We start from the raw sequence: 24,338 nt of genomic DNA, 5'->3' as shown, positions 1-24,338 counted from the left end.
GAAATCTCTTTGGAGTGTAGTGCTTTTTGTACAGTTGCCATCCTCCCTTTCTGCAGTATCAGTGACTTACTGCAGCAAGTCAGTTTATTTGCAGACGTATCTCTCCACAGTCCGTTCGCATTTCTTGCACGTGACATAACAGCACCAGTGGTACTTGCACTGGCATCTCTCTACCACTGTCTCAGTGTAAGCATTATAGCCACGTCCACAGCACATGAGGTTGCAGCTATCACTGCCATTGGATGTTTTATTGCACTGCCTGTGGAGAAATAAAAAGTTGGTTTAACATACTTTTAAGGACTCCAGCAAAGGAAGGTCTCTTTGCATGAACACACACAACATTTGCGCCATTAAACATCTGTTAAGTACAATGGATGATTCTCTGAAAGATTTAAAACATTTGAGTATTTCAGTAGATCATAAATATAATGTGGTTTTCAGGATGTTCATCCACATCACTGATTTGATATTCTCTGCACTGCAATAATTACATGCATACCTGTCTTGTGTGCCAAATGATCCATGCTTCTCATTCTTCATACAGTAATCAGGGGAACTGATCAAGTACACAAGCTCAGACTCTCTGACTGGTCTGACATCCAGCTCTCTGGGCACAAGTTGCTTCCTAGTCCCAACATGGCGGTGGATGACTTTAGTGGCGGCAAGATATTTGGACTTGAGGTCTGCGGCGATATCATTTATGTCATGGAGTCCCTTCCAGCACGTCTTTACAGAACAGGACCCAGACACTCCATGGCACTTGCATTTGGTTTCCATAGCATCAACGAGAGCCTAAACAAGAAATAGTAATGACTGATTGATGATCGACTCAGATGAAATGCAGCCACCTTTTAAAACTCGAAAAAATATCCTTTCTGCTTACCTGCCTTCCCACAGCATTGTTATGGAGGTGCATCAGCCTGACTGCCTGAGCACCAGATCTGCTGCTTTTCATGGGCGCATCGGAGAAGGCCGAGCCCATCTGCAGACCGTAGCGCAGGTTGTCCCCACAGCCACCCCATCTGAAGTCCGGACCGGCCTGTTCTGCAGGTGCAGGCCCGCATGAACAGCTGGGTAGGTCCCCTGAAGCGCAGGCTCTGGCTATCGAATGGCTCACAACTGCGGCAGCCAGAGAAAAGACGAAGGCGGATTCCCTGGTTCCTGCAGTAGAGTATTCTCAGATGAGACTCCCGAGAAATATATTCTTCATTCATTTACAAACAATAACCAGTTTAAATGGCACGTCTGATTTACAAACAGGGTAGTAAGCACAGTAAAATACTGACTATTGTAAGTACAGTAGTAACTTGCATTTAGGTAACTGACCTTTTTGCAGTTTTCGGGAGTTAAAAGTTCTTGCTATAGACTTAACGCCTTTGCACGACTTACCTTTGGCTAAATCGGGCGTGAAATGCGGTGCGCTCTCAATGGAAGTACAGTTCCATCTCATGTCAGTGAAGGTCTTTTGGCACGTCAGTTTGGTGAGTTTAGCGGCGTGGACAATGCTCTGCATCAGCTCCAGATTCCTCCGGCAGAGCTGCAGCTGATCAGGAACTAGCCCGTCTAAAAGCTTGCAGTGGTGCGTTTGATTCCAGCCAACTGAGCTCCCGTTTACTGTTAGACCACTAAAATAAATTTAAGAACTCGTGTTAAGTGTAATGTTCATTCAGTTATTAATATTTGGTTATTCACATTAAACGAATACAGCATTATACCAATTACTAATGACCTATAATTCAGATTCATTTAAGTAAACATCGCGTTAAAAATATTGTGGTTAACTGACTTGCATGCAAAAACAAATACAGACGTAAAATACGCGAATAAAAGCTGTTAGGAATACTTACAGCCAATGGATTGCTGTACAGTACTCCATGCTGCTCACCAATATTAACAACACTAGCAAATGCATGCATTCCATTATTTTCAGGTGGTGGTGAGGTCAGAGCTTCGTGTGGTTTCCAGAATTTCTGTATAACACTCAGAATGCCTTTTCTTATCCAGTCCCGGGCAATGTTGTAATCCAGATCGTCACAATGATCAAATTCAGATTGTAGGATCCTGTTAAAGTGTGAATGCCACAACTCAACTGGCAGTTGAGGACAGTCTCTCCAGTCTATGACCTCCGAGCCTTTGAGTCTCTTTATATTGCCTGCTTGCAAAAGCCACACCCCCTCCCCATTCAGTTGAATGAAACTTTTTCTCAGGTACATGTTCCCGTGGCAAGATAAAATCTTTCAATGGGTCTTATTCATGCCTGGAGCACTTCAAACACCGGGTTCTAGTAACATCAACAAGGGGGTTTAAGTCTCCTTTGGAAAGTGTCCCTCAACTCGATAAACAAAAATTGAATTCATGCAAACGCTCTGAATACAGAGATTTCCTAAAGCCATTAGGATATTCACTGCCGTTTAAGCATGCGTTGGTGAGGCTGATAGCTATGCTGCGGTTGTTTGCTTTTAATAGCCAACCGATTCTTTTTTTCATACACCAACTAAGAAATAATTGTGTTATAATATTTAATTATGTAATATCAATGCAATGTGGGGATAGTTATTTTAAAATGCGCTGCCAGTCCTGTCAATATATACAATCTAACCTTAGAATTGTTCAGTTGTTTTTGCAGTCCGAAAGTTGAACCCAAATTACTTTGATAGGTTTAGATTATTTCTAGTTTACCTCAAATATTACAATGCAGTAGCTTTGCAGTTTTTTTTCTTGTTGTACTGTTCTACAACGAATTGTAATTTCCTACACACACATAATAACTACACATCCTATATTTTGCACAAGGCATTGTACACTATACCAAATCTAGGAAGTATTGTAAAAACTGAGCGTCTAGACAAGCGCCCTTCAATGCTTATTTCCTTTAAGAAACTACCGAACATTTCAAGACGTGCTTGCTTCTGATTAACATAAACATTAAACCTCTAAATGGCGTTAGACAAAAGATTTCGAGGTGTTAAGGCCGCTGCAATCCAACTGGCAGTGATCTGAATATCTTTTGAAGATTCCTTTTGAAACCAGAGATACACTCCTGCAAAATCTACATAAGAATAGGATTTAACAGGGTAAACAACTCGGTGGCGCTATTCCTCTGGAAGACACACACTACCCTTTTAATGCTTGTTAACAATCACAATTTTCGTATATACACGGGCACAAAACAGCTACTACATTATATAAGCACACATATATTAGAATAGACTGCTCTTATTATAAAATAATTTGACTGACTCTTTTTAATCGTTATACATGGAGAGATTTTACTGGGTTATTTTACTAAAGCATTCTCAAGTGACGTACGAAGTAGTGCGCCCAATTGAAAAACTGAACTGTTGCTCGAGTTTGTGATGTTGTTTGAGGGTGTTTATTCCGAGAGTAAAATAATCTAATCAGTAAAAATAAACCTGGTGTCATCTCTTCAGCTATTTAAATGAATTTAATAGGCTGTGGGTATTCAGAATTATCTTTCATATTCTTGAATTTTCTCCAGTATTTCAAATGTACATCCGTAAAAACATGGTTGGCATCTAAATCTCAACATAGTAGAATATAAAAAATATATGAAAATTAATAGACGTTTCATAGATCCTATGTTATACCACAAAAATGTTAAATTTATGGCTTTATTTTATATATAGTTTATTATATTGCTTATAGAGCCCAACAAGCCGTCAGACCACATTAAAAATACATTTGAACTGCACACAGAATACATTTTGTGCGTGTGTATATGCATCTGTTCTGTGGGGGCGCTCTTGATCCCAAATCCTTGTTCAACAATGGTGGACTTATTTCTCCACAAAAGAGCGCAGTCTATGTCTTCCGTTCTTGTTTAGAATTCACTAGAAGACCGCAGTTCTTTCCTGCAGTCGTGGGGTTTATACTTATTGTGACACATTAAAATGTATCAAAAAGTAAGCAGGCCTAAGCGTTACTTACTAATTTTCTCGAGACAGGCAGGACGATTTCATTGGAAACTGAAACTGCGTAGTGTAGCAAAAACAATATACATAATGTCTGAAAATCCGAAAAACATGTATTGTAATCGTAAAACAGAATATATATAACGAGAGAGCACTTATGATCTGCAATATTCAAAATACTAAATTATCAGTCTAGCGCGTGTCGGCTCGTTGGTCTAGGGGTATGATTCTCGCTTAGGGTGCGAGAGGTCCCGGGTTCAAATCCCGGACGAGCCCTACTTTTCTTTTTCTTTAAAAGGTGAACTGCTTAAAAAAATTTCCACAGATGTGTTTGAGGCATGTAATTTTGCTAAATTAATCGTAAATATGTATAAAAAAAACAAAGAGGACAAGAGCTAGAAGCTGCCTCCTGTGCTTTTTGAGACATAAGCATCATTCTTATCTGTTAATTTCTAAGTTACCTTTGTCCAAAACACTGTCCACAAAGAGTTCTTTTTGACACTGATTCTAAGCATTCATCAAAACTATAACGTGTACTAGTTTATTCCTGTTATGTAACAAGCACGTTTTAATTCGGTTGAAAGAGAAGCTTTCTCTTATTTGGATTAAGAAAGCGTTCTTTTAATTTCAAACTTAATGGTCTGTCGTTTGTTTCCCGAGGAACAACAGATTTCTTTGTGAATAACAGTGCGCTAAGGAATTGTGCATACCGTATTTACTTTAACTGTTTATTTCCAGTCACTGATTTCTGAAAATGAAACCACATTTCTTTCGCCTTGCTCACTTTAACACTAAAACAGAAATACTTGTAATAAAGTACATCTTTTGGGAGTGCGGTGTTTTAAGATAGATCTTTCAACGTTCATATTTAGAAACATTATTTTGGATTCTGTAGTAAAATGTTACAAGGTTAGCTTACACGTTCACAAGAAAACGATGAACCGCAAAAAATACGTTACAGTGGTAATTTTCAAATGATTTATTTATTCACAATGAGCAAGCAAAATAGGTACATACCATTCTAGAAAACGAATACATATTTAATGGCAACGTGTAAGTGTGTTTAAAATTTAAACATTTTCAATATGTTTAAAAACATTAGCGTCGACGACAGCACAACTTTGCAAGTTAAACAGGTCCATGTAAATATCACAATAGGCAATTGAAAGCAGTAGAAGAATTTTACACGTTTCGTATCGATGACACATCTTTGCAAGTTTCAGTGAGCACACAAGTGCTAACGAGTTTCTCACCTCAAGTACCGGTTGGTATTGATAATGTTCTAAGACACTCTAATGCCCATAAAGCTGTTATAGTATCACTCTACGTCGTTTTTCTCTTTAGCAGTTTTGTAACGATGCATGCACACGGGAATAGAAAATGCCAACACCAAAATAAATTTCACACTTGCACCGAAGAATTCCAGCCCACCAAAGGATACGTCTCATTCGTCACGGGTTATGGTTGTCTGTTCTTCCTTAAACTATTCTATATTTTACTGTGCTTTCACCGTTTTACTTCTTAAGAGACTTTAAAATTTGGAGTCTCAGGTTTAAATTACACGCATGTGTATAATCACGTAATAAATGCAAAGCGTTTTAACATAAAATACACTTACGACAGAATCATTCATGATACTTGTATATACAATCTTTTATGTCTTTTTTATGTTTAAAGAGAAGGTAATCTTGTTTCGTAATCCAATATAAGAGAATATTGAAATGCATGCATTTATTATACTAGTAGTAGATAACATTACAAAGCATTTCACGCCTTGGAATACTCTAGCCTACGTTTCAGTCATAGAAGTTTTAGTTTTTTTCCTGTACAGAACAATGCTGAATGCGCTCATTCTCAAACGTTTTGAATCTTTCGTTTTAAACGTTTTTTTTTCGTTTTGTGATATTAACCTGGCATAAATGTGTATACCCAATATCGTTTTAGCTTTTGAGTTAAAGGCTTTGTTTGGAAACAACACAAGCCCTATTTGCCACTTTGTATCAATGAATAGCCAAGTTCAGTTAAAAAAGTACCCCTCCTTACACCACCCTTCAACAAGAAAGACTCCTGTATATAAAAGACTTTAGTCTGTCTGATCCACAGGAAGGATTTGAAGTGGTTAATTTACTGTAGGTAAGCACTGAGTTTAGGGATTAATGTTTGAAAGAGAGCCTTTATAGAAAATGCTAGTAGGATCTTGATTTTTACCACAGGGTTTATTTACTCCTCTGTTTATCTTACTTTCATTATACTCACACTGTGAGTGAAGCCTGCTCTGTCCTCTGAGGTGTCCTTACCAGAAAACCTGGAAAGTAAATACCCTATTGCTGTCTTAATTACCGTTAATGAGAACATTAAAGGAGCTCATGTTAAAACATATTGGGTTCTGAGATGCCTGAAGCTACCCTTGTGTTTATAGAGAACCAGGGGGTTCTAGACATGTAATTTGGTCTCCTCTAATTCCAATGCGACTGTTAATTACAGGATTTGCGTATATACTCTTCTGATTTTCACACCAGGTCTAGTCCAGAAATCCTGGTTAACTCAGCTCCCTTTGAAACAAATTGATTTTATAGCATTGAATTGTCTGAAATGTCTGGATATTTCATCAAATCCTCATGTGCTTATATAGGGCTTTACACATTCACACTGCCAGGTTTGCAGTCATGTACTTAATTTAAATGGAGCAAAACATTAAAACCAATCACTGGCTGGGGAGATGCTTTATGGGGTTAATCTTTCCAAACAGTATAACAATCCCTTAACACTTAACAAAATACCCTTTTCCCTCAATGCATGCTGAAAGCTGTTTGTGTGAGAATCCCATGACAGAGTAAACATTTAGGTTTGACTTGTTGCTTCTTAGTTGTGTGGATACTTGTCTATCAAAAAATAAACTAAAATGGAACATCTCAATCGGAAAAGTAATAGACTAAATGACCATCTATTGAATTCAGTTCTTTGGATCTGAAAGAGCACTAAACTAATAGAACTAATAATAATGGTTTGGTTTAGAATAGTCTTACAATTGATCAATTGTTGGCTATCTGATTTTCCCACTGTTATTTTGAAAATATTCATGTGAATGGGAGGGGGAAGATGAAAGAACTTTGTAAAGTCAAACTTTAATGACAACAACACTGTGTTTTAATTTTTTAGAATCCGTTATGGGTTATCAACAAACAACCTCTTATCAGAAAAGCAGTTGACCATTTTTTTGCTGAAGTACTCAGGGTTCTGGCAAAAAAAAAATTCTACCTGTAGGTACCTATAAAAGATCTGCTATGCTGGTCTGCTTATTGATGGGCTTGCGGAATTACACATCCAGAAGGCAGGACATTTTGACCTTTAGCTTTTCCGGTAGCTGCCTTTCTATTTGTTTTTTTTTTTTGTGCCACTTGCTCATCTAATCAAAGCCCATTTAAAGTTGAAATAATTTTTAAAAGTCTTTTTTTAGTCAACAAAAAGTCAGAATCCACATGTTTAATGACCCCTGATGTTGCCACTCCTTCCATCCAAATGTTTTCCGCCTCAAGCCTCAACAGAATGGCTTTTTATTGTTAGGTGGGGGCAATAATTGTTATCATACAAGCTGAGAATGTCCATCAGACCTTGCGATGACCTTGCACTGATGCAAACTAAATGAATAGGGACCTTAATACCTTGACTCTTTTATTTCTTTCACATCCTTTTTTAGTAATGACAAGTAGTCAGCTGCTCTGTGATCAAACTTTTTTTTCCTGGAAAAACTTCATTTCTGCTGTTCAATAAGTGTTTGCAAAGCTTGCTGCAATATCAATGCAGAAAATAAACACCTATTTTTTTCCTCCTGGTTGTGCAATTTTTGCTTGATCGTAAATGTAGGCTTCAAAAAGCTGAATACTTCGTCGGTTTCTGTTTAACTGATATTTCTACAGCGCATAGATATTTTGTAATGTCATTTGTGTCACTCTCAGTGTGGTTTGAAATGAGTCATCTGGGATTCCTATATCTACAGTCCAGTGAATGAGTGAGCTTCTCTACCACTCAATGCAATGCAATGTGGGATGTGTGTTGTTTCTTGCTCGGGCATTTCCTTATGTCTGCAGGTCTGTGTGTAAGCAGGAATACTTGTTGGTATGTGGCTCAATTGATGTGGCTAATCAGCCCGCACCCGGCTCATTTAGGACACCTGGTATTATTTTGTTTTCAGTAAAAGAAAGCTTCCTTTATATCTATATTTTTCAAATTTATTTTGCCTTAAAAATCACACTTCACTTATTCCCATGTGTTTGCATTTTACTCTGGGCTCAATAGCACAGTGTCACTTAACATTTAAGACTCAAAATCACCACATTTTGGCTAATGTTCGCTAATCCCTTAAATTATTTATTGACACATATTTATATCTCTGTTCAGACATAATTTCAAGATGTAGATTTGTATTGTACTCCCTTAACAGGGTTCATAGTATAATATTGTTCCCAAGTCCATGAAAACCAAACAAGCCCAAAACATAATTAGATCATCGCATTTGAATACTTTCCAGGCTTATTTACTTGGAACATGATAGTCTTCTTAAAACTAAACTAGTTAAGAGATAAAGTAAGCTGAGTGAAATTGCTGTGCCTACCTCTTCAAATTCCTATCTGATGATTGGCTTGTGAGACAGACACTGTGCCCCTTTCATTATTGACAGCTGACTCCTGATTCTTGTCCCAGTTTCTGGTCTGCAGTAGGTTGACTTTACCAGTTGCTTTCATGTGTTCAGACAGCCAAGCACCCCCAGCTGAGTGAAAATATTAGTCTATGAACTCTCGTAAAAGCTCTATTTGAAGGGTCCCGCTTCACCCTGCTTTAAAGGTTAAACCAGGCTCTGATTTATTTCAACCTTGCTAACACTTACCACTAGTAACAAATTTGTACTGTGAAATCTTTAAATACATCCTCTGTATTACAAGCCTTGTTATAAACTGCTGCTGTGCTCATGATATCACTGGAATACTGTATGTCCACCAGGATACACTTATGGTGTTATTGTTTTTTTTTCCCTAGAAACCGAACCTACTGCATCTTCTAACTGTCCAAACAGTTACAGGTAGTCAGAATATTCACGCTATAATATGGTACAGATTGTGTTCAGAGCTACATCTTCATAATTTTTTTTCATCATTACCCATTTTAATCATAAAACTAATAAAAATGTAATTGATCAATTGACAGCCTGTTTTGTCGCAAAATGTCTTTTACAAGACAGTAAAGCGATGTTTCTCCTTGCCGGCTTTCAAGTGTTCCTAAGCTGAAGCAACCACCCACATGTGTTTGAAAAACTAGTCTAGCACCATCTTCATTATGGTCCTGGATGTTATTTATGATATTAAATTGTCATGGTCATGTGATAAAGATTAGTTCTGCCATTCACCCACCATCTTAAGTCTAGACTCATTTTGCCTGGACTGATTTTAATTCTTATCAGATTGGAGTCATCACAAAAAATCTCCTTTCAAATATGTTTTAAGCAGACCTAAGCAAGTGCTTATGTATAAATGTCTTTCCACTGAGTTACACACATGAGGAACAAATTTAAAAATCACAATCATAATCTTTATATATAAGTATTAAAATTAACAATTTTTTCATAAAATTCAAGGAAATACTTATGGAACATTTAGATAGCAGTGTATATTAAATATTTGGTTTTCATTAAATTCTTTAGAAACATTTATTTTTGTATAATACAGTGAAAGCAGATTAAAAGTACAGGAAAGCACAGCGAAACTATGAAATCATGTGAAACGTGTGGTAGAGAGAGAAGATGAAACTTAATTCGAGCCCTAGAAATGCAAAATAAATGCATGGTATCATTTCTAAGTACAATGTGAAAGTACTGTGGTAAAGTTTCTTAAGGGTATTTTTCAACCTAAAATAAGGGAAAAGTTAAACCTGAAATAATATGTATTTTGTTTAATGACTAATAGAATACTGTCAAAGAGTGCGTTCAATGCACACCTTTAAAGTAAATGGAACATTTGGTTTCACTGACATGACTAGCTATTGATTTAAGAGCAGTTGCCAATTAGATTACAAGGGAGATCCATTTGTGTCAGAAAGACAATTTCGACCAAAAACAGCTCTGCTTTTTTAACTTTTTCACACCTCAAGTCTATGCAGATGGCAGAAAAGGAGCCTTATGGTGCCTGAAACTGACAACCTGCTGAAATCCCCACTGGCAAGCAGTAGCTATCAATAACAAACTCCCTTCATTATCTCTCTGCCACTTGAAGTGACAAAGAGAGGAATCCTATTCATTTAGGGCACAGACAATTTGTATTGTTTACATGGGATTTTCTAAATATTTAACCCCTTCTGTCTCCAAACAAACATTCTCCCCCTATTATTATAATTCTTGTGTTTTATTGTAAAAAAAGAACCCTACATTTCTGAGAAACTGAACATTGTCTGAAAAGGTGTAGCACAATTTATGTCTCAGTGAAGAAGACAATAACAATATTTTGGGAGCAGTTAAGCACAGCTTCTAACAGCATACTGCTGTTTTACTTTGTTTCACACACGAGGTGGGTCATTCGAGGATGATATCTTGGTGTAATATCCAAACACAAACTTTTACCATCATTTTTTACACAGTCCTCTTTATCAATACTTACTTTAAACATACATTATCATAAATAAACTTCAAAACTGTCTGGTTAGTTGTCATTTTGTATTACTGAAGCCTTTAGGTAAATTATAGACTCATTTTGAATACCAGTTTACACCACATTGACAATATGTTTCATTGCTGTCATTGAATATATACTTGATCTTCTCGTATTTTGTCTGTGTTTTAAGGCTTTCAAATTTATTACCGCTGTAGAATTAGTCGCATGTTCATTGTGGTTCACTCAAAAAAAAACTTTTGAATGCCTAAAATAGTGCGGATGTTAGGACTTGTTTCTTAGAAAGTCTCTGGTTTATATTATCCTTAATGTCTGTTTTCAGTCCCTGATAAGGGGTAGCTGAACTCTTGAATGCTGGTAATTTTAACATATAGCAGCCAAAAAGTGGTGAACATTTTAGCAAGACTAGTCTGGTTAAATGTCTTAAAAAGAAAGTTGAGCATGCTGGAGCTTGAATTATATATACAAAAAACACTAAAAAAGAAAATTTGTGTGAAATAAAAGTTTGTGTGAAGTTAAAGTTGTAGAACTGTCAGACTTTTAAACATTTGACTAAGATAGGTTTTGTTCTGTTTAATGAAAAAGGTCTTTGCTTTGCCCTTTTGTTTATTTCTTGATTTTTAAATGTTATTAATCTTTTTGCTGCAGTTAAATGGCATGGATTATGTTCAATTTTGTACAACTATATCAGCTTTTCCAGTGCTGTACGTGCTTTGCCAGATCCCTTTCCTACTGTTGACAGGGTATTGGGTCCAAAAGTAAATTTATTTTTAATGTACAGATTCTGTCAGATTTAAAGTTTTCAGATTGTGATTTATTTTACTTAAGGAAACTTTAGTTGATTTTTTCATCCTAATTTTCAGTTTGTAACAAGGAAGCGTATGTGAGTTGGAGGTGAATGTTTTATGAAAAGGCCTCCATCAAAACCAGGGTTAGGTTTAAAATCAGAAAGGCTTGTGCTTTGATAATGAACCTTTTTACACAAGTTTGTGTTGTGGTCTTGCTGCTATAGTTTCTAATTGCAAGGTATGCTTGCTGCTATAGTTTATAATTGCAAAATGATGGAACAGCGAATACAGGTTAATATTTGTGTGTAACAAAACAAAGCAAAAAAAGAATTAGAAGGCTAATTAAGTTATTTTTCTTAGAGTGTAATATATGGTATGGAATCTATGCTTCATATTTGGAAAAAGAGCTGTATTTATTTGAGCCTTAATCCTAGGCTAGAAATTGCTAGGCTAGGCTATTAAATGATGTTTCTGTGAAAATGTTTACTAGATCAGGCATAACAGCAAGAAGAGATAAACTCAAGCAGTGCACTATAAAATAAAAAACTAAATCAACTACAGTGAATTGGAGTGAACATTTCTAAAACTATAAACGTCAAGATATATGCCTTATATAGTGTGTGAGTATGTTGCAAGAGGACTGTGATCATCTATCCATTTGTCAATGGTCCATCAGCATAAATCTAAAAACACTAAGAGACATTATTTACACTGAGGCTCCCCTGTGACCTTGAATTGGATGAAGACGTTAGAAATCGAATGGATGGGCGTACTATTTACTATTATCTTTATATGAAGTTATCTACAAGTAAGTAGCAAACATATATAATGTAAGAGGTTTTTACATGCACATGTACTGTATACTTTCAGTCTGTAACCTGGAGCTGACAAACAAAGGTCAATCTGATGATTCAAGATAAAGACGAAACTTCCAGAAATATTATAGAAGTATCACTAGCAGAAAAAACAACAATCAGAAAGAAAAGACACGATTCAAGAATTTCCAGGAAAGGTCTTTCTCCCCTGTCCTACAATTGCAGTCTTTGTTGACGGCCTCACAGTATATTTGTCATTACCACAGTCTTTTTAACTACCAGCCCTGCTTGTCCTCTTTACCGGACACATTTCATGTAAATATTCCAGATTTTTACACAGGCTCAAATTGTTTATTAATTCCTCTGAAATATGTATTTTGTCCAAAAACGTGAACCATAAACTTTGTGTTAATATTCACAAAAGAACACAAAATCTTTGATTTTCTTTTACTGAATATTTAAATTACTTTAAATAGGGGTGCTTATCTAATTTCTATGTCACAATTAGTTATGATTGTTTACAAAAAGAGTGAAAGGGCTTGTTACTTCAGTCATTGCTGGTATAAGCCTAGGGTGAACACTGGAGTAGGCCCTTGTTTTGCTAGCTCACACCTGTTAGTCATCTTGTAACCAGGTCACAGTTGCAGTAGAGAGGACAAGCTGCTTTGGACTCCAATGTGTTGTTCACTCCATAGAAAAGCAATCTGCAGAGCTGTAGGAGGCCTCAAGGCTGAGTTTAACTGACAGAATTTGCCAGCCCCCTGCACCCTAAGAGGTCTCTGTTCTTAGACTATTGTCCAGGTGGACAGCAGAGATGAAAAACATAACACATGGTTTGTGTCAGGAGAGATCGCAAAGACTGGAAGGCGATACTGTTTAAGGTCTCCAGGAGTATGCTTTGCTTTTAAGTGAGACAATTAATATTTAACGTGTTTCATCCCTTGACAGGTCACTTCTGTAATGTGTGTGATCTGGGGAGTGTCTCTTTCTTGTCTCTCTCTTTGGATCTTTTTTGACTCTGAGATATTTTATCCTCAAAAGCACCAGGGCAGCAAAACAATTTCTGAATAAATAATGATTATTTGATAGTTCTTCTAGATCATGCCGACTTTGTATATCCAATACAGCTCATTAAAGAAAATGTCAATTGGAGGTATACAAACATTTAAAATCCTATATTATGTTATGCTTTATAGCATGGGGTTGTAAAACACGATAGTCTTTTTCTGTGGTTTAGCTTTTGGGTTTTGCAAAGGTAGCAACAGAGATCTTTTCTGGCATGTGAGCTGCAAAGTAAAACTATAGATTAATTCCATACTGAGAATTAGAAAGAAAAAAAGACATTTTAGGTGTGGAGCTTTCTTCTCCTGTGAGTCTTCTTCAGATGTTCCATAGCTGAAAGGTGGAGCTTTCTTCTTCTTTTTTTCTATTTTCTGCATGAGTTTATCTTCTATTTGTTCCTTTGTAGTGCTTGATAAGATGCTTATATGAATCTGTGGTTACTCCCATTGTGTTATTTGACCTAGTTCAAAATAGTTTCTAGATTATTCTTTTACTTAACCTTGGTGAAGACACCTGCTTAGAAGGAAGATCCTACTAGTGACCCAAGCGGAATTCAACAGGATGTTAGGAATCACCACGAGGTGAGAAAATGTTTCTTTAAAAGCCGCATTCAGGAGTGCAAGTCTGTATCCACCCTGTCACACTAACTGTCTCCTTACTTCCAAAGCCAGGCTTTTTAATGCTAATAACTTTTAGACAAAAGCACAAAGGGGTACAGAAAACATAACTATGGCATGTGGATTCTGACATCTGTAGACTGAGGTTTCAGTTCTATGGAGTTTATTGTCACCTTGTTTATTCTGGGTTTTCTTGCTTCTGTTACCAACCTATCTTGCACGTTGGTGATAGAGAAATGTCTCAAAGAAAACCAGTAAATCTTGACAGAATATCCACAAACAATATAAAGTCAAGTCAAAGACAAAAATCAACAAGCACAGGAAACACTACTTGAACTGCAAAAAAGGCATTTCGATTTTTACGTCTAGTTAAATGTTTGAAATTGATACATGTTATTTTTTACATTTAAAGCATTTGCAACAAAAATCTTGTAGAACATTTTAATCCAATTATGTCTTATTAGTGTATTTACCCACGTTTTGTACAACAACTCTGCAAGTTTTGTAGAGTGGAACACACAGTAAATAACAGTGGTAATGCTGCTTTGTAATGGGATGAAAGCAAAATTAGGAAATAATTTAGCATTGTTACAGCACAACCCAGTGGTATTTTAGGCATATAACACAATCCTGTAAAACAATTTCCAATACTAAAAAACGAAACTTTCAGTTACTTACTTCTTATAAATCAAATAAAATATCTAAAAGTTCCAGACTGAAAATTTCAGTGTAAAATAATAAACAAATTAATAGATTTACCACCTGAGATTACCTAATTTATTAACTTTCCTCTGGATGTTAATAAATGCCTGCTTATTTTTCTGTGGTGTATATATTATATCATTCTTTCAGATTTTCTTACAGAATAGGTTGTGTTGTATCACCATTCTGAAATTATAAAGGATACAAAGCATGCCCATGAATTTGAACGGAATATGCATTCACTGTGCTAGTATAATAGTAGAGATGTACTTCTGTTTCAACAGTAAGACAGTCAATATTTATCACACAACAACTAAGAATTAGTGGTTACACAGCACAGTAAGAATCTCTGGAACTTTTTTGTAAAATGTTTCTAGATAAAAAATAATGCCAACACTACTTTCAATACACAATGTCAACAATACACACCTCTACCTCAACAGATTTCGTATTCAGACAAATAGTGTGATAGTCAGTGTGTATGCAATTCGAGGAATCCTGTCAGCTACAATTTACATATGAAACCAGACAATTATATGCAGGTAGCATTCCTTTGAGCCTTCTCACTCTCAAAATTCTTCACTTCAGCTGCACAAAATCTTGTTAAGGTCCTTTGTGGTTAAATAGTTAAGGAAGTTCACTATTTATATGCAAGAAGTAGTTTTTAAATCTTAAAGGACAAATTTGCAACATTATTTCCTCTACCCAAATGCACAATGTTTAAAAAAACAGCACATTTTTTCTCTACCAGCGTGACTGTATATGTGAAGGAAAACCTTTCATTGTGTAAAATGTCACCATTGCATTAAATTGAGCCCTAATAATAAATAAAGGCTAAATGTTTCACTTTTTAGTGTATTAATGGCCACTGCAAAGTTAAAGAAAATGTGTAACGTACAATAGCTAAAAAATATGGGGAGTTACTCATTTTCAGTACATCTTATATTAAAGTAATACAGAATAATTTATACACAGGCTTTTAGGTCTGAACTGTAAACAGCATTAAATGAAGTAATTCACCTTTTTAATTTTGATTGTTTTTCAATGCAGAAAGTTAACAGCGTGCTTGTGGCCTGGCTTAGATTCCAGATTGATGATCTCCTTTCTGTGTAGGGTTTGCATGTTCTGCCTGTGTTTGTGGGAGTTTCCATTAAATGATCTGCTTTCCTCATTCCGCTCAAAGATATGCTATTTTGATGATGTGTTGAGCCCAATTTGGGATGTATATGCTCTGAGATGGTCTGGAGGTAGGCTCCAGTTCACGTTCTATGCATAAAGTGTTTTCTGATAATATAATAGAACCTATAAATTAATAGTAAAATGTGAACTATGTGAAAGAGTCACTTTTAATCAAAATATTTATGGTAATTACCCTGAATTTTAAATATGTGAAATCAACATAGTAATTGCAAGTCCCTTTCCACTGTAGTTCACGTTATGTCCAATAGAAGGCAGTACATTCTTAAAATAATGACGGTTGAACTGTCATATTTTTCTACGGCAGAATGCACACACACACACATTTTGAAATATATGTTAGCCTTAAAAAGTCAGTTTCTTTTTGTGTCTTTTTGCTATAGTTTCAGCTGTCATGGTGATGGTTTTCTTTCCAATAAGCTTCCTCTTTTCGTTGAGCAATTTCAAAACGCATAGTGATTTATAAGATTGAATATATTGTTTTCTCTCTTCTTTTAGCGTACCAATAACTGGAATTCCACGAAACAAAAACGCATATTTTCTCAGCTGCTAGTAAGCAATAGTTGTTTTACTTTTACTTAAAAAAAATGGAATATGTACTTTTTGGGGGGAGTTTTAATTCCACAAAACAGGAAAAGCATGAATTCTGGGAGTTAGTTGCGGCTCTAATGTATTTTTAAATACTAAAGTATTTGAGGTATCACTGTAAAATAAGTAAAACCTGCATCACAGTAAAGAATTTTATTGTTTACTTGATTGTTGTAATTCATGTACTGGAAATGGACTTTTGTTTTGAAAATTTTATAATTAAAAATGTTCTGTTACACTAATTGCCACTAAAACACTGGAATGTTTTATTTACTATACATAATGTTCATCTTACAGTTTGGCATATCATTCATATTTATCAATTCTTAATCGTGAAGTCTGTTTTAAGTACAAAATAGAATTCACAAACATGAAAAGCTGTAAACTGACGTTTCTAAGGTTAATCTTGATTTGTATCCGTCATTAAACAAAAAAACATCTAAATTTATTAATGAAATGTAATAAGAAATTAAACTTATAGACCACGTGTTAATTATATGTTAGAAATAGTAAGTTTCACTTACATTATACAAGTTAGTATTCCTCCTTAATTAAAAATTGCAAGAAGACTGGTTTTTAATACTTGGAACAAGAAAAAATTACATATTAGAAAATCTACCAAATAATCACTTGGTGGTTTTTAATGGAATTTTATGCTAATCATAAAACTAAAAGTTTTTGAAAGCTCCCAGGTGCTTCTCACTGTTTACAGTGTCATTTTCATCTTGGGTTTTTGATTCATTTCCTCTTGAACTTTCTGCAGTTATATTTCAATAAATATGATAGAAAAAACATTTGCGTGAACATGATAACTGAATTCAATTAAATTCTGTATAAACCTGACAAATGCGGCAATAGTAGAAACTAATGTTACGTATGAAAAGCTCTGTTTTGAACATTACTGGGTGTATCCATAAGAAAAATAAAGTAGTCCTGAACTTTCTTAGTATATGAGACAAAAAGTAGCATCATGGGTTTAGTTTTGCTACAGTTGCAACAAATTGTAATGCATAATTCAACTTTTATTTAGGACCTGAAGAAGGCTTCACAGCCGAAATGTTGTGTTTCTTTTCTGCTCTTTTGAGCATGGAATAAACCTTTACTTGTTCTTTTTATTGAGTACTGTACAAATATGCCATTAATACCAGTGTTAAAATTAGCCTTCTGTTTTTGTTAGACTATTCTATATCGGAATGTACCGGAACTGCACTGTGTGATGGTTTGGAAGTGGTAGTTTCTTCCTTCCTGCTGTTTAAATTGCTCCATGAAGTTAGCATATCTCATGAATGCAGGATTCAGTAGACTAGTTCTACTTTCTCCTTATAAAGTCAAACAGATTTTTTTTCTCAGCAGTTACTTGGAATTACAGAATCAAACGTATGACAATTACTGTCACAAACACTTTGCTGATACAGATGGGGATACATGACTGGAAGACTCAGCTGACAGGCTGTCAACCAAGAAATGATACACTGGAAACAAAATTTGCACATTTTGAATACCATGTTTATCATGTCCTCAGTATCACATGTCTGTTGTGTCTAATTTCGACACAACCTTCTATCAGAATGCGGTTCAAGAAATGAGACACTTCCGAGGGACAGAATTTCATATTTGATTGTTAAAATTCATTTCAGACACTATGTGTTTTCAGTTCTCCTCTCTGAGGCATGCCCATGTCCTGGTGTCAGTGATACCAACTTCTACACTAGTGATTCTCAATCCTGTGTTCTATAGGTTTTGCTCTAGTCGAGTTTTTAATCACAGGCTAATCAAATTCAGCTTTCTATTTGACGCCTATTTGAAAATTTGCTTTCAGGTCTTTTGAACGAGATTAGTAAATGATCTCAACCCAGCACAAATTAATGAATTTTGAAACTTTTCTAGTTGGATTTAAGCAGAAGGACAACCATTCACTTTCTGAGAGAGTGTAATAAATTGTCGGTTCCATAATTCTTAATTAGACTGTGGAGAGTGTATAAAATATTCAATACTGATGATTTTGTAAATATGAAAACAAGGCCTGCAAGGACTGAGAATCGGTGTTCTAATCAGATCTGATCACAGAAGCTAAACCAAGTTGGGTTTGGTGAGTACTGGGATGGTATACCACAAAGAACACAGCTGGGCTGGGGATATTACCAATACTACCAATATTTTTTTTGTGAGGAATTACTTAAGACAAACATCTTTTTACAGGATTTAACCTATTCCATATGATTACTTCTGTTTGTTCTGCTCAGTATTATTGGCATCTATCAAAACACTTAAGATCATGTAAGTAATTTTTCAATAAATCACCTGTCGACTTTAATTATAAAACAGTTGTCAAGAATGATAAAAATATAATTTCCCATTTTTACAAATTTATTTTCAACACATCTTAAAATATACTCTTCCTGTTACATTGAAAAAGTATGGAAAGTCCCTAGATAAAAAAAAAACAGACAATAAAACAAAGCTATACAAAAATACATTTTATTGGTTTAATGGTTTGTTGTTTAAACACAATAACATGCTAAAATTGTCTATATAAATAAATATATAAATAAATACATAAAGTATGGAATAGATGGCTTCTTACACTGTGGAGGTTAAGGTCTCCTAAATAAGAACACAGGCTTCACATCATTTTAATTTAGATAATTTAAAGATAAGGCACATCTTTTACATTTATGTCTTAAAGATATATTGTATATTTTTAATTTATGAGACTAGGTACATGAAGGAAATATTTACTGAAAACAGGTGATTTATGGAGAACATGAAGAAAATATGCTCAGATGTCAGTTTGAAGGTGGCAGGTTAACATTTTGAAGTATCTTAGAATAAAACCATTGATATGCGTCGTTACTAACAGAAGGTGATACATTAATTGTTACATCAACTAGAATACTAATGCTGGATGTTTTTTTTCCTCAAGTATGTGGAATATGTGGTACAGTATATGCACATTTTTAATACAAAATGCAGAAGTGAAAATGTTTACCAAGTACAAAAATAGAGATTTAATTATAGCATGTAATTCGATTCACAGTACAATTGGAGATTAACAAAACATCTTTTGAACAATGTACTTGCAGTTCAAACTAATTTCTTTGCTGATAGATCTTCCCGCTTTCCAGTAGGGTGAGATTTTCGTTATGTTTAACAAACTGTCTTCAGCATAGCATACAGAACAAGGCTGGTGTCTGTGTTTCACTATGTTTCACACTTGTTCTTTTTAAAAGGAAGGAAATACAGGCATGCAGGAGGTAGTGGTTTAAGAGGCAGCGTCGTCATTACAGTTGTGATACAATCTTTTGAAAAATGATTTGGTTCCCTAAATGTTTACATTTTATTTTACATTCACCTTCTTTGTATATCCTGGACATACGGTATGTTAGAACACGTCCTTCTAGAAGTCGTAGAACATTTTCTAGTTTATTTGATTTGATTAAATAATTTAATAAATAATTTCCTTTACAGCAAAATATTTTCAGATCGTTAACTTAAAATCAAATTGCATGTAGCCTGGAAGAGCTACATTCACAGAAATTAAATAATAATCTTATAAAAAAAACTCTTATGAAGTATAACCCACCAGTTATTATGTTAAAATCCATTGTATGTACTGGAAATTTGGAAAATCATAAAACAGTACCATTTACATTTTTATTTTGCAGTTTCAAATATATTGATTTTAGCCACTCTAGCTGGACATTGATCGTCTTTAGTAAATTTAAAAGACGCCACTTTATTACTTTTAATATCTATAGAGGAACCTAGTCTGTGGCAGTTTCTTTTAGCAATAACCAATATAGCTAGTGTCAGAAATAAAATCACAAAAAAGATTATAATCAGTAGTTTTGTTTTCCCTGTTTCTGTATGAGCTTCATATGGGCATTCTTGCGAATGATCACCCAGTAAAGGAATGGAAAAGTCCTCATTGGGCTTGTAGGAACAAACTGATTCTCTAAGATCAGGAATCATAACTTTTGTTTTGGTCAGGATCTTGAGCCAACCAGAAATGCAGCAGTTAAAGAAGTTTCCACTGACCTGTATGATCTGAAGACTTGCAGACAAGTTTGTCACAGCTGATGCGTCTAAAGTTGTCAAGCTGTTGTTTCTCAAATCTAATTCTTTAAGGGGTGCACACCCAATATTTTCAGGCAGATCTTCCAAAAGGTTATTAGACAAATCCAGCTTTTTTAATTTCCCCAGACAGGGCAGGGATACATCTGCTGTTGCCATGTGATTTCCACTAATATTCAAACTCTGCAGTGTTTGCTCCAGTCCACTCAAAGCTTTCTCTGCTATGTTCAGGTCCTCATTACCACTTAGATCAAGTGAGACCAAAGGTGTGTGTTGAAAAGCATAGGGGAAGAGCATGTTTATGTCATTTTCATGTAGGTCAAGGTATTTTAGAGTTTTTATGCTGGAAAAAGGTGAGCAGTTATTAACAGTGGTCAGATCGTGATGTCTGACCACTGTTGGCACTTTTTTCCCAGATTTGTTTTCAATGCCACAGGGGTTCACATTGTTTTTTCCAAGATATAAGTGCTCAAGCTGAGGCAGAACCTCAAAAAAAGCAACAGGCAGATGCTGAATTTGGTTGTGTTGAAGATCCAGTGAGTGCAGAGATGGAAAGTTCACATGCCGATGAATGGATTTCTGCCCCAGTCCCGGTTGATCAGACACTTTTGGAATGTTAACAGTAAAATTGAAAAGGCAGTTGTTGCTTAAACTCAAATGTTCCAAAGATGCTGTGTTGTTCAAAATGTGAAACGGAAAAGATGTGAATTGATTATGGCTCATGTCCAAGTGAATTAATAGAGAGAGATTAGATTGCAAGTATATGCTGTAGCCTTGTTCATTTTCAGGTATAATTGATTTTGTAATTTCTTTATACAAACTGCTTGCTTCTGAAGAGACTGTTTCTGATTTTAAAAAACTCAGTCTATTGTGTTGCAAGTCCAGGAATTTTAAACTGTTCAGTTTGGGAAGAACAGGAAAATAGAGAAGGCAGTTGAAGCTCAGGTCCAAAATTTCAAGTTGATATAAATCCTCATTCTCGTTTGTAATAAAGAATTCAATTGAGTTTCTGCTTAGGTTTAGTACTTTCAGTTGTTTAAGTGCAAAATCACAGATACAGGCTAAGTTATTCTTGGCCATGTTCAGCTTTGTGAGTCTCGTCAAAGACTCAAAGGTTCCTTGTTCTATTTCCAAAATATTGTTATTTTCAAGATTAATGTTCTTCAGGTGGGGGGTTCCTTTAAACACAGTGTGTGTAAGTTTTGTCATACTGTTTCCAACCAGTGAGAGCTGCTCCAAAGAAGAGAGATTCTGAAGGTAAAGCCCTACAGTATTACTATCCAGACTGTTGAATGAAACATCCAACACCTTCAAAGTCCTGAGAGCTTGGAAAGCTTTTGCTGTAGTCTGTACATTATCATTCAGGTAATTACCTGCAAGGCTGAGAACATGAAGCTGGGCCAGATTTTCAAAAGCTGTCCTTGTTATTAAATGTAAATGGTTAAAACTTACATCGAGCTCCTGGAGTGACCTTAGACTGTTAGTTGCTTCCCAGCTTATGTTTGTGATAGCATTATATGACAGATCAAGCTTCTTTACCGTACGATCCAAGTCAAGAGGTACAGAAGAAAAACTGGAGTAGGAACAGAAGACTTCTGCCAATCTGTTCTACAAAAACAAAGAAAAGGTAACATTAGGATAATCTTAGTTAACAGTTCTGTAGATTCTAGATTAGTGGAGGGACTGCTAGTCCATAATGCATTAATAATTCGCCTAGTACAAATACAAGCAACAATTATATGATTTTCAGTTTCTTCTTAAAATAGAATAACACATTTTTATCCGTTTTATTTGTAATTGCTTTTCAGATAGCTTGCTTTCCTTAAAAACTCACAGAAAAGAACAATTTCACAACATGCTGAGGGTCTCCTTCGGTTTCCTAGAACAGTGTAAAATGTCCAGTATGACAGTTCATTCTCAACATTTGTTTTAAGGGATAATAAAGTGGCATATTATGTATTCCCACTACTTACATAACTCATAGGAAAAAAATATTTTTTTGTTGATAATTCTGACTGAGATCACCTTCTTTGTTGTAAGGATGCAAGTTGAAAATTTTCTTCTTGACAAAAACAAGTTTGAATATGTAAAGAAACAGTCACAATCATAATAATAATTACAACAAAATGAACAAAAATAATGGAAAAATTACAACTTTTTGCAAGGGTCCTACCTTTTGACAGCGGTTTTGTGTTTCAGGTATCTCAGTGTTTGTTCCCAATGTGTATAGCTGGTAAAAGAACTGGAGTGTAAGAAAGCAGATCAGAGTTGCTAAAGTCATTCTCTTTGTAGTGTTCTCTAACACCACTACATGACTCTGGATTCTGCATCTCTGAGGCATGGTAATCCATTTATAGCACAGTTATTGTCAGAAAAAAAAAACTTTCCAGGCGTGGGAGCAACGATGAGGAAATGATGTGCAGTGTTGACTCTTCCTAAATTATTTGACAGCAGCTACCTTAGATCCAGATGGAGTTTTTTTTCAACACACAAAAGTGTAAATTGAGCCTAAAAATCCAATTTCATTGAAAAATAAAACAGCCCTTTTAATAGAGGAAATAATTTTAGTCACAAGCTGTGTCTATATGTAAGGGCTTTTTGTTTCATTGCCTTTTTTCTGTATCATCGGGAAGTGGTGATTTTTTTTTGGTGTTTTCACTTTTATTGTAAAATTCAAGAACATAAGCAAAAAAAAATTCCACAATGGAAAGCTAAGACCATATGAAAAATCTAGACCTATTAACACTCAAAAACACGTGTACCCGGTGATAGAGTCCTGCACAGAAGTTGTTCAAGATTACTAGGTTAAAACTGATAGGAACATGACATATTTTGTCAAAGGGCATTGTTAGCTAAACAAATTGCAGACTGGGAAAAAGTGTGACTTATCACGTGACATATTCAATTAGCTTGTAGCCACATGCAATGCAAAATGGTTTAAATTGTACTGTTCACATTGCCACTAATGATATATACTCCTGCAAATACATAGTTTTCACAGGACTGCGACTCATTTTTCTGCATATTTTCAATGAGCATTGATGCAAAAGATTTGGAACACTGCTCATTATCATTTGTTTTTCAATAGAATCTCAAAGGGTTGAGAATTTACAATTGCAGATTGCCATTCCACCTCTAACAAATGAAGCTCATTGTTTGTTCCTGCTACTATCCTGGGAAAATAGCATGGCTTCCAAAATAGAAAGGAAGAACAAACAATAAACAGGTTACAGACAGGGCAGATGGTAGTAACTCCTTAGAAAGCAATAAATAGGAAGACAGAAATAGCTCTCCATTGAAACAGGATTTTTTTTACGGATCCAGGACATCCCCTGATGTAAATAATGGAAACTACCAAAGAAATAGAAGAAGTATATAGGGACTGGACAGACATGAGAAGCTGACCACCTGTTATCTGTACTGGTTTTCCCCTCATGGGGGTGAATACTGAATCATGACTCAGACGACCTATGAGCCCAACCTGGTTCTGAATAAAGGCAATGTACACTCTTTGTACAACCAAGCAAAAGTCTTTCCACTGCACTGCACTGAAGGCAAGTGTAGTGTGAGACATCAGACTGGCTGCTTTAAAGGAAATTCTAAAAAAAAAACTTGTATAAAACTTTATAAAATATTGGTGAAGAGTACTTTTCCAAAACATTAATGTTATAATACATTACAGTCACAGAAGTACTGTAACCCAAACACCTAAAAAAGTCACAGCTGACCCTTGAATGTAATATTTCGAATTGCAATTTGGACAACTATTGTTTTATAATTCACATAAAAGTAACTAGTTCATGAATTTGTGCATGCATTCAGAATTACCCTAATTCTACATTAATAAACTGTAATATTTTACCAACAAATGGAGGTTTTAACAATGAGGAGTTCAAATCCACATTTT

At 35.2% G+C, this 24,338-nt stretch overlaps 2 protein-coding genes and 1 non-coding gene across 3 annotated transcripts; 1 reads left to right on the top strand and 2 right to left on the bottom strand.

Moving 5' to 3' along the window:
- Positions 1-84: 84 nt before the first annotated feature.
- wnt11f2 (wnt 11, family member 2) lies at positions 85-1,921 on the bottom strand. Its single transcript, XM_088925576.1, has 5 exons — positions 1,848-1,921; positions 1,390-1,625; positions 884-1,161; positions 500-792; positions 85-259 (listed from the first exon to the last, which is right to left on the bottom strand). Exons 1-5 carry the CDS (start codon positions 1,919-1,921, stop codon positions 85-87), a joined length of 1,056 nt encoding a protein of 351 aa, XP_088781702.1.
- A 2,215-nt stretch (positions 1,922-4,136) lies between these two features.
- Positions 4,137-4,208, top strand: trnap-agg (transfer RNA proline (anticodon AGG)). Its single transcript has one exon. It is a non-coding gene; the product is annotated as a tRNA-Pro (tRNA).
- A 14,613-nt stretch (positions 4,209-18,821) lies between these two features.
- Positions 18,822-22,913, bottom strand: LOC148828651 (transforming growth factor beta activator LRRC32-like). Its single transcript, XM_088925582.1, has 2 exons — positions 22,605-22,913; positions 18,822-22,039 (listed from the first exon to the last, which is right to left on the bottom strand). Exons 1-2 carry the CDS (start codon positions 22,770-22,772, stop codon positions 20,012-20,014), a joined length of 2,196 nt encoding a protein of 731 aa, XP_088781708.1. The 5' UTR covers positions 22,773-22,913; the 3' UTR covers positions 18,822-20,011.
- Positions 22,914-24,338: the final 1,425 nt, after the last annotated feature.

This window comes from Atractosteus spatula, chromosome 9, assembly GCF_055471065.1.
Source record: "Atractosteus spatula isolate fAtrSpa1 chromosome 9, fAtrSpa1.hap1, whole genome shotgun sequence".
Lineage (NCBI taxonomy): Eukaryota > Metazoa > Chordata > Actinopteri > Semionotiformes > Lepisosteidae > Atractosteus > Atractosteus spatula.
The sequence above is the reverse complement of the archived record's forward strand: the minus strand, read 5'-3'. Positions and strand labels throughout refer to the sequence as shown.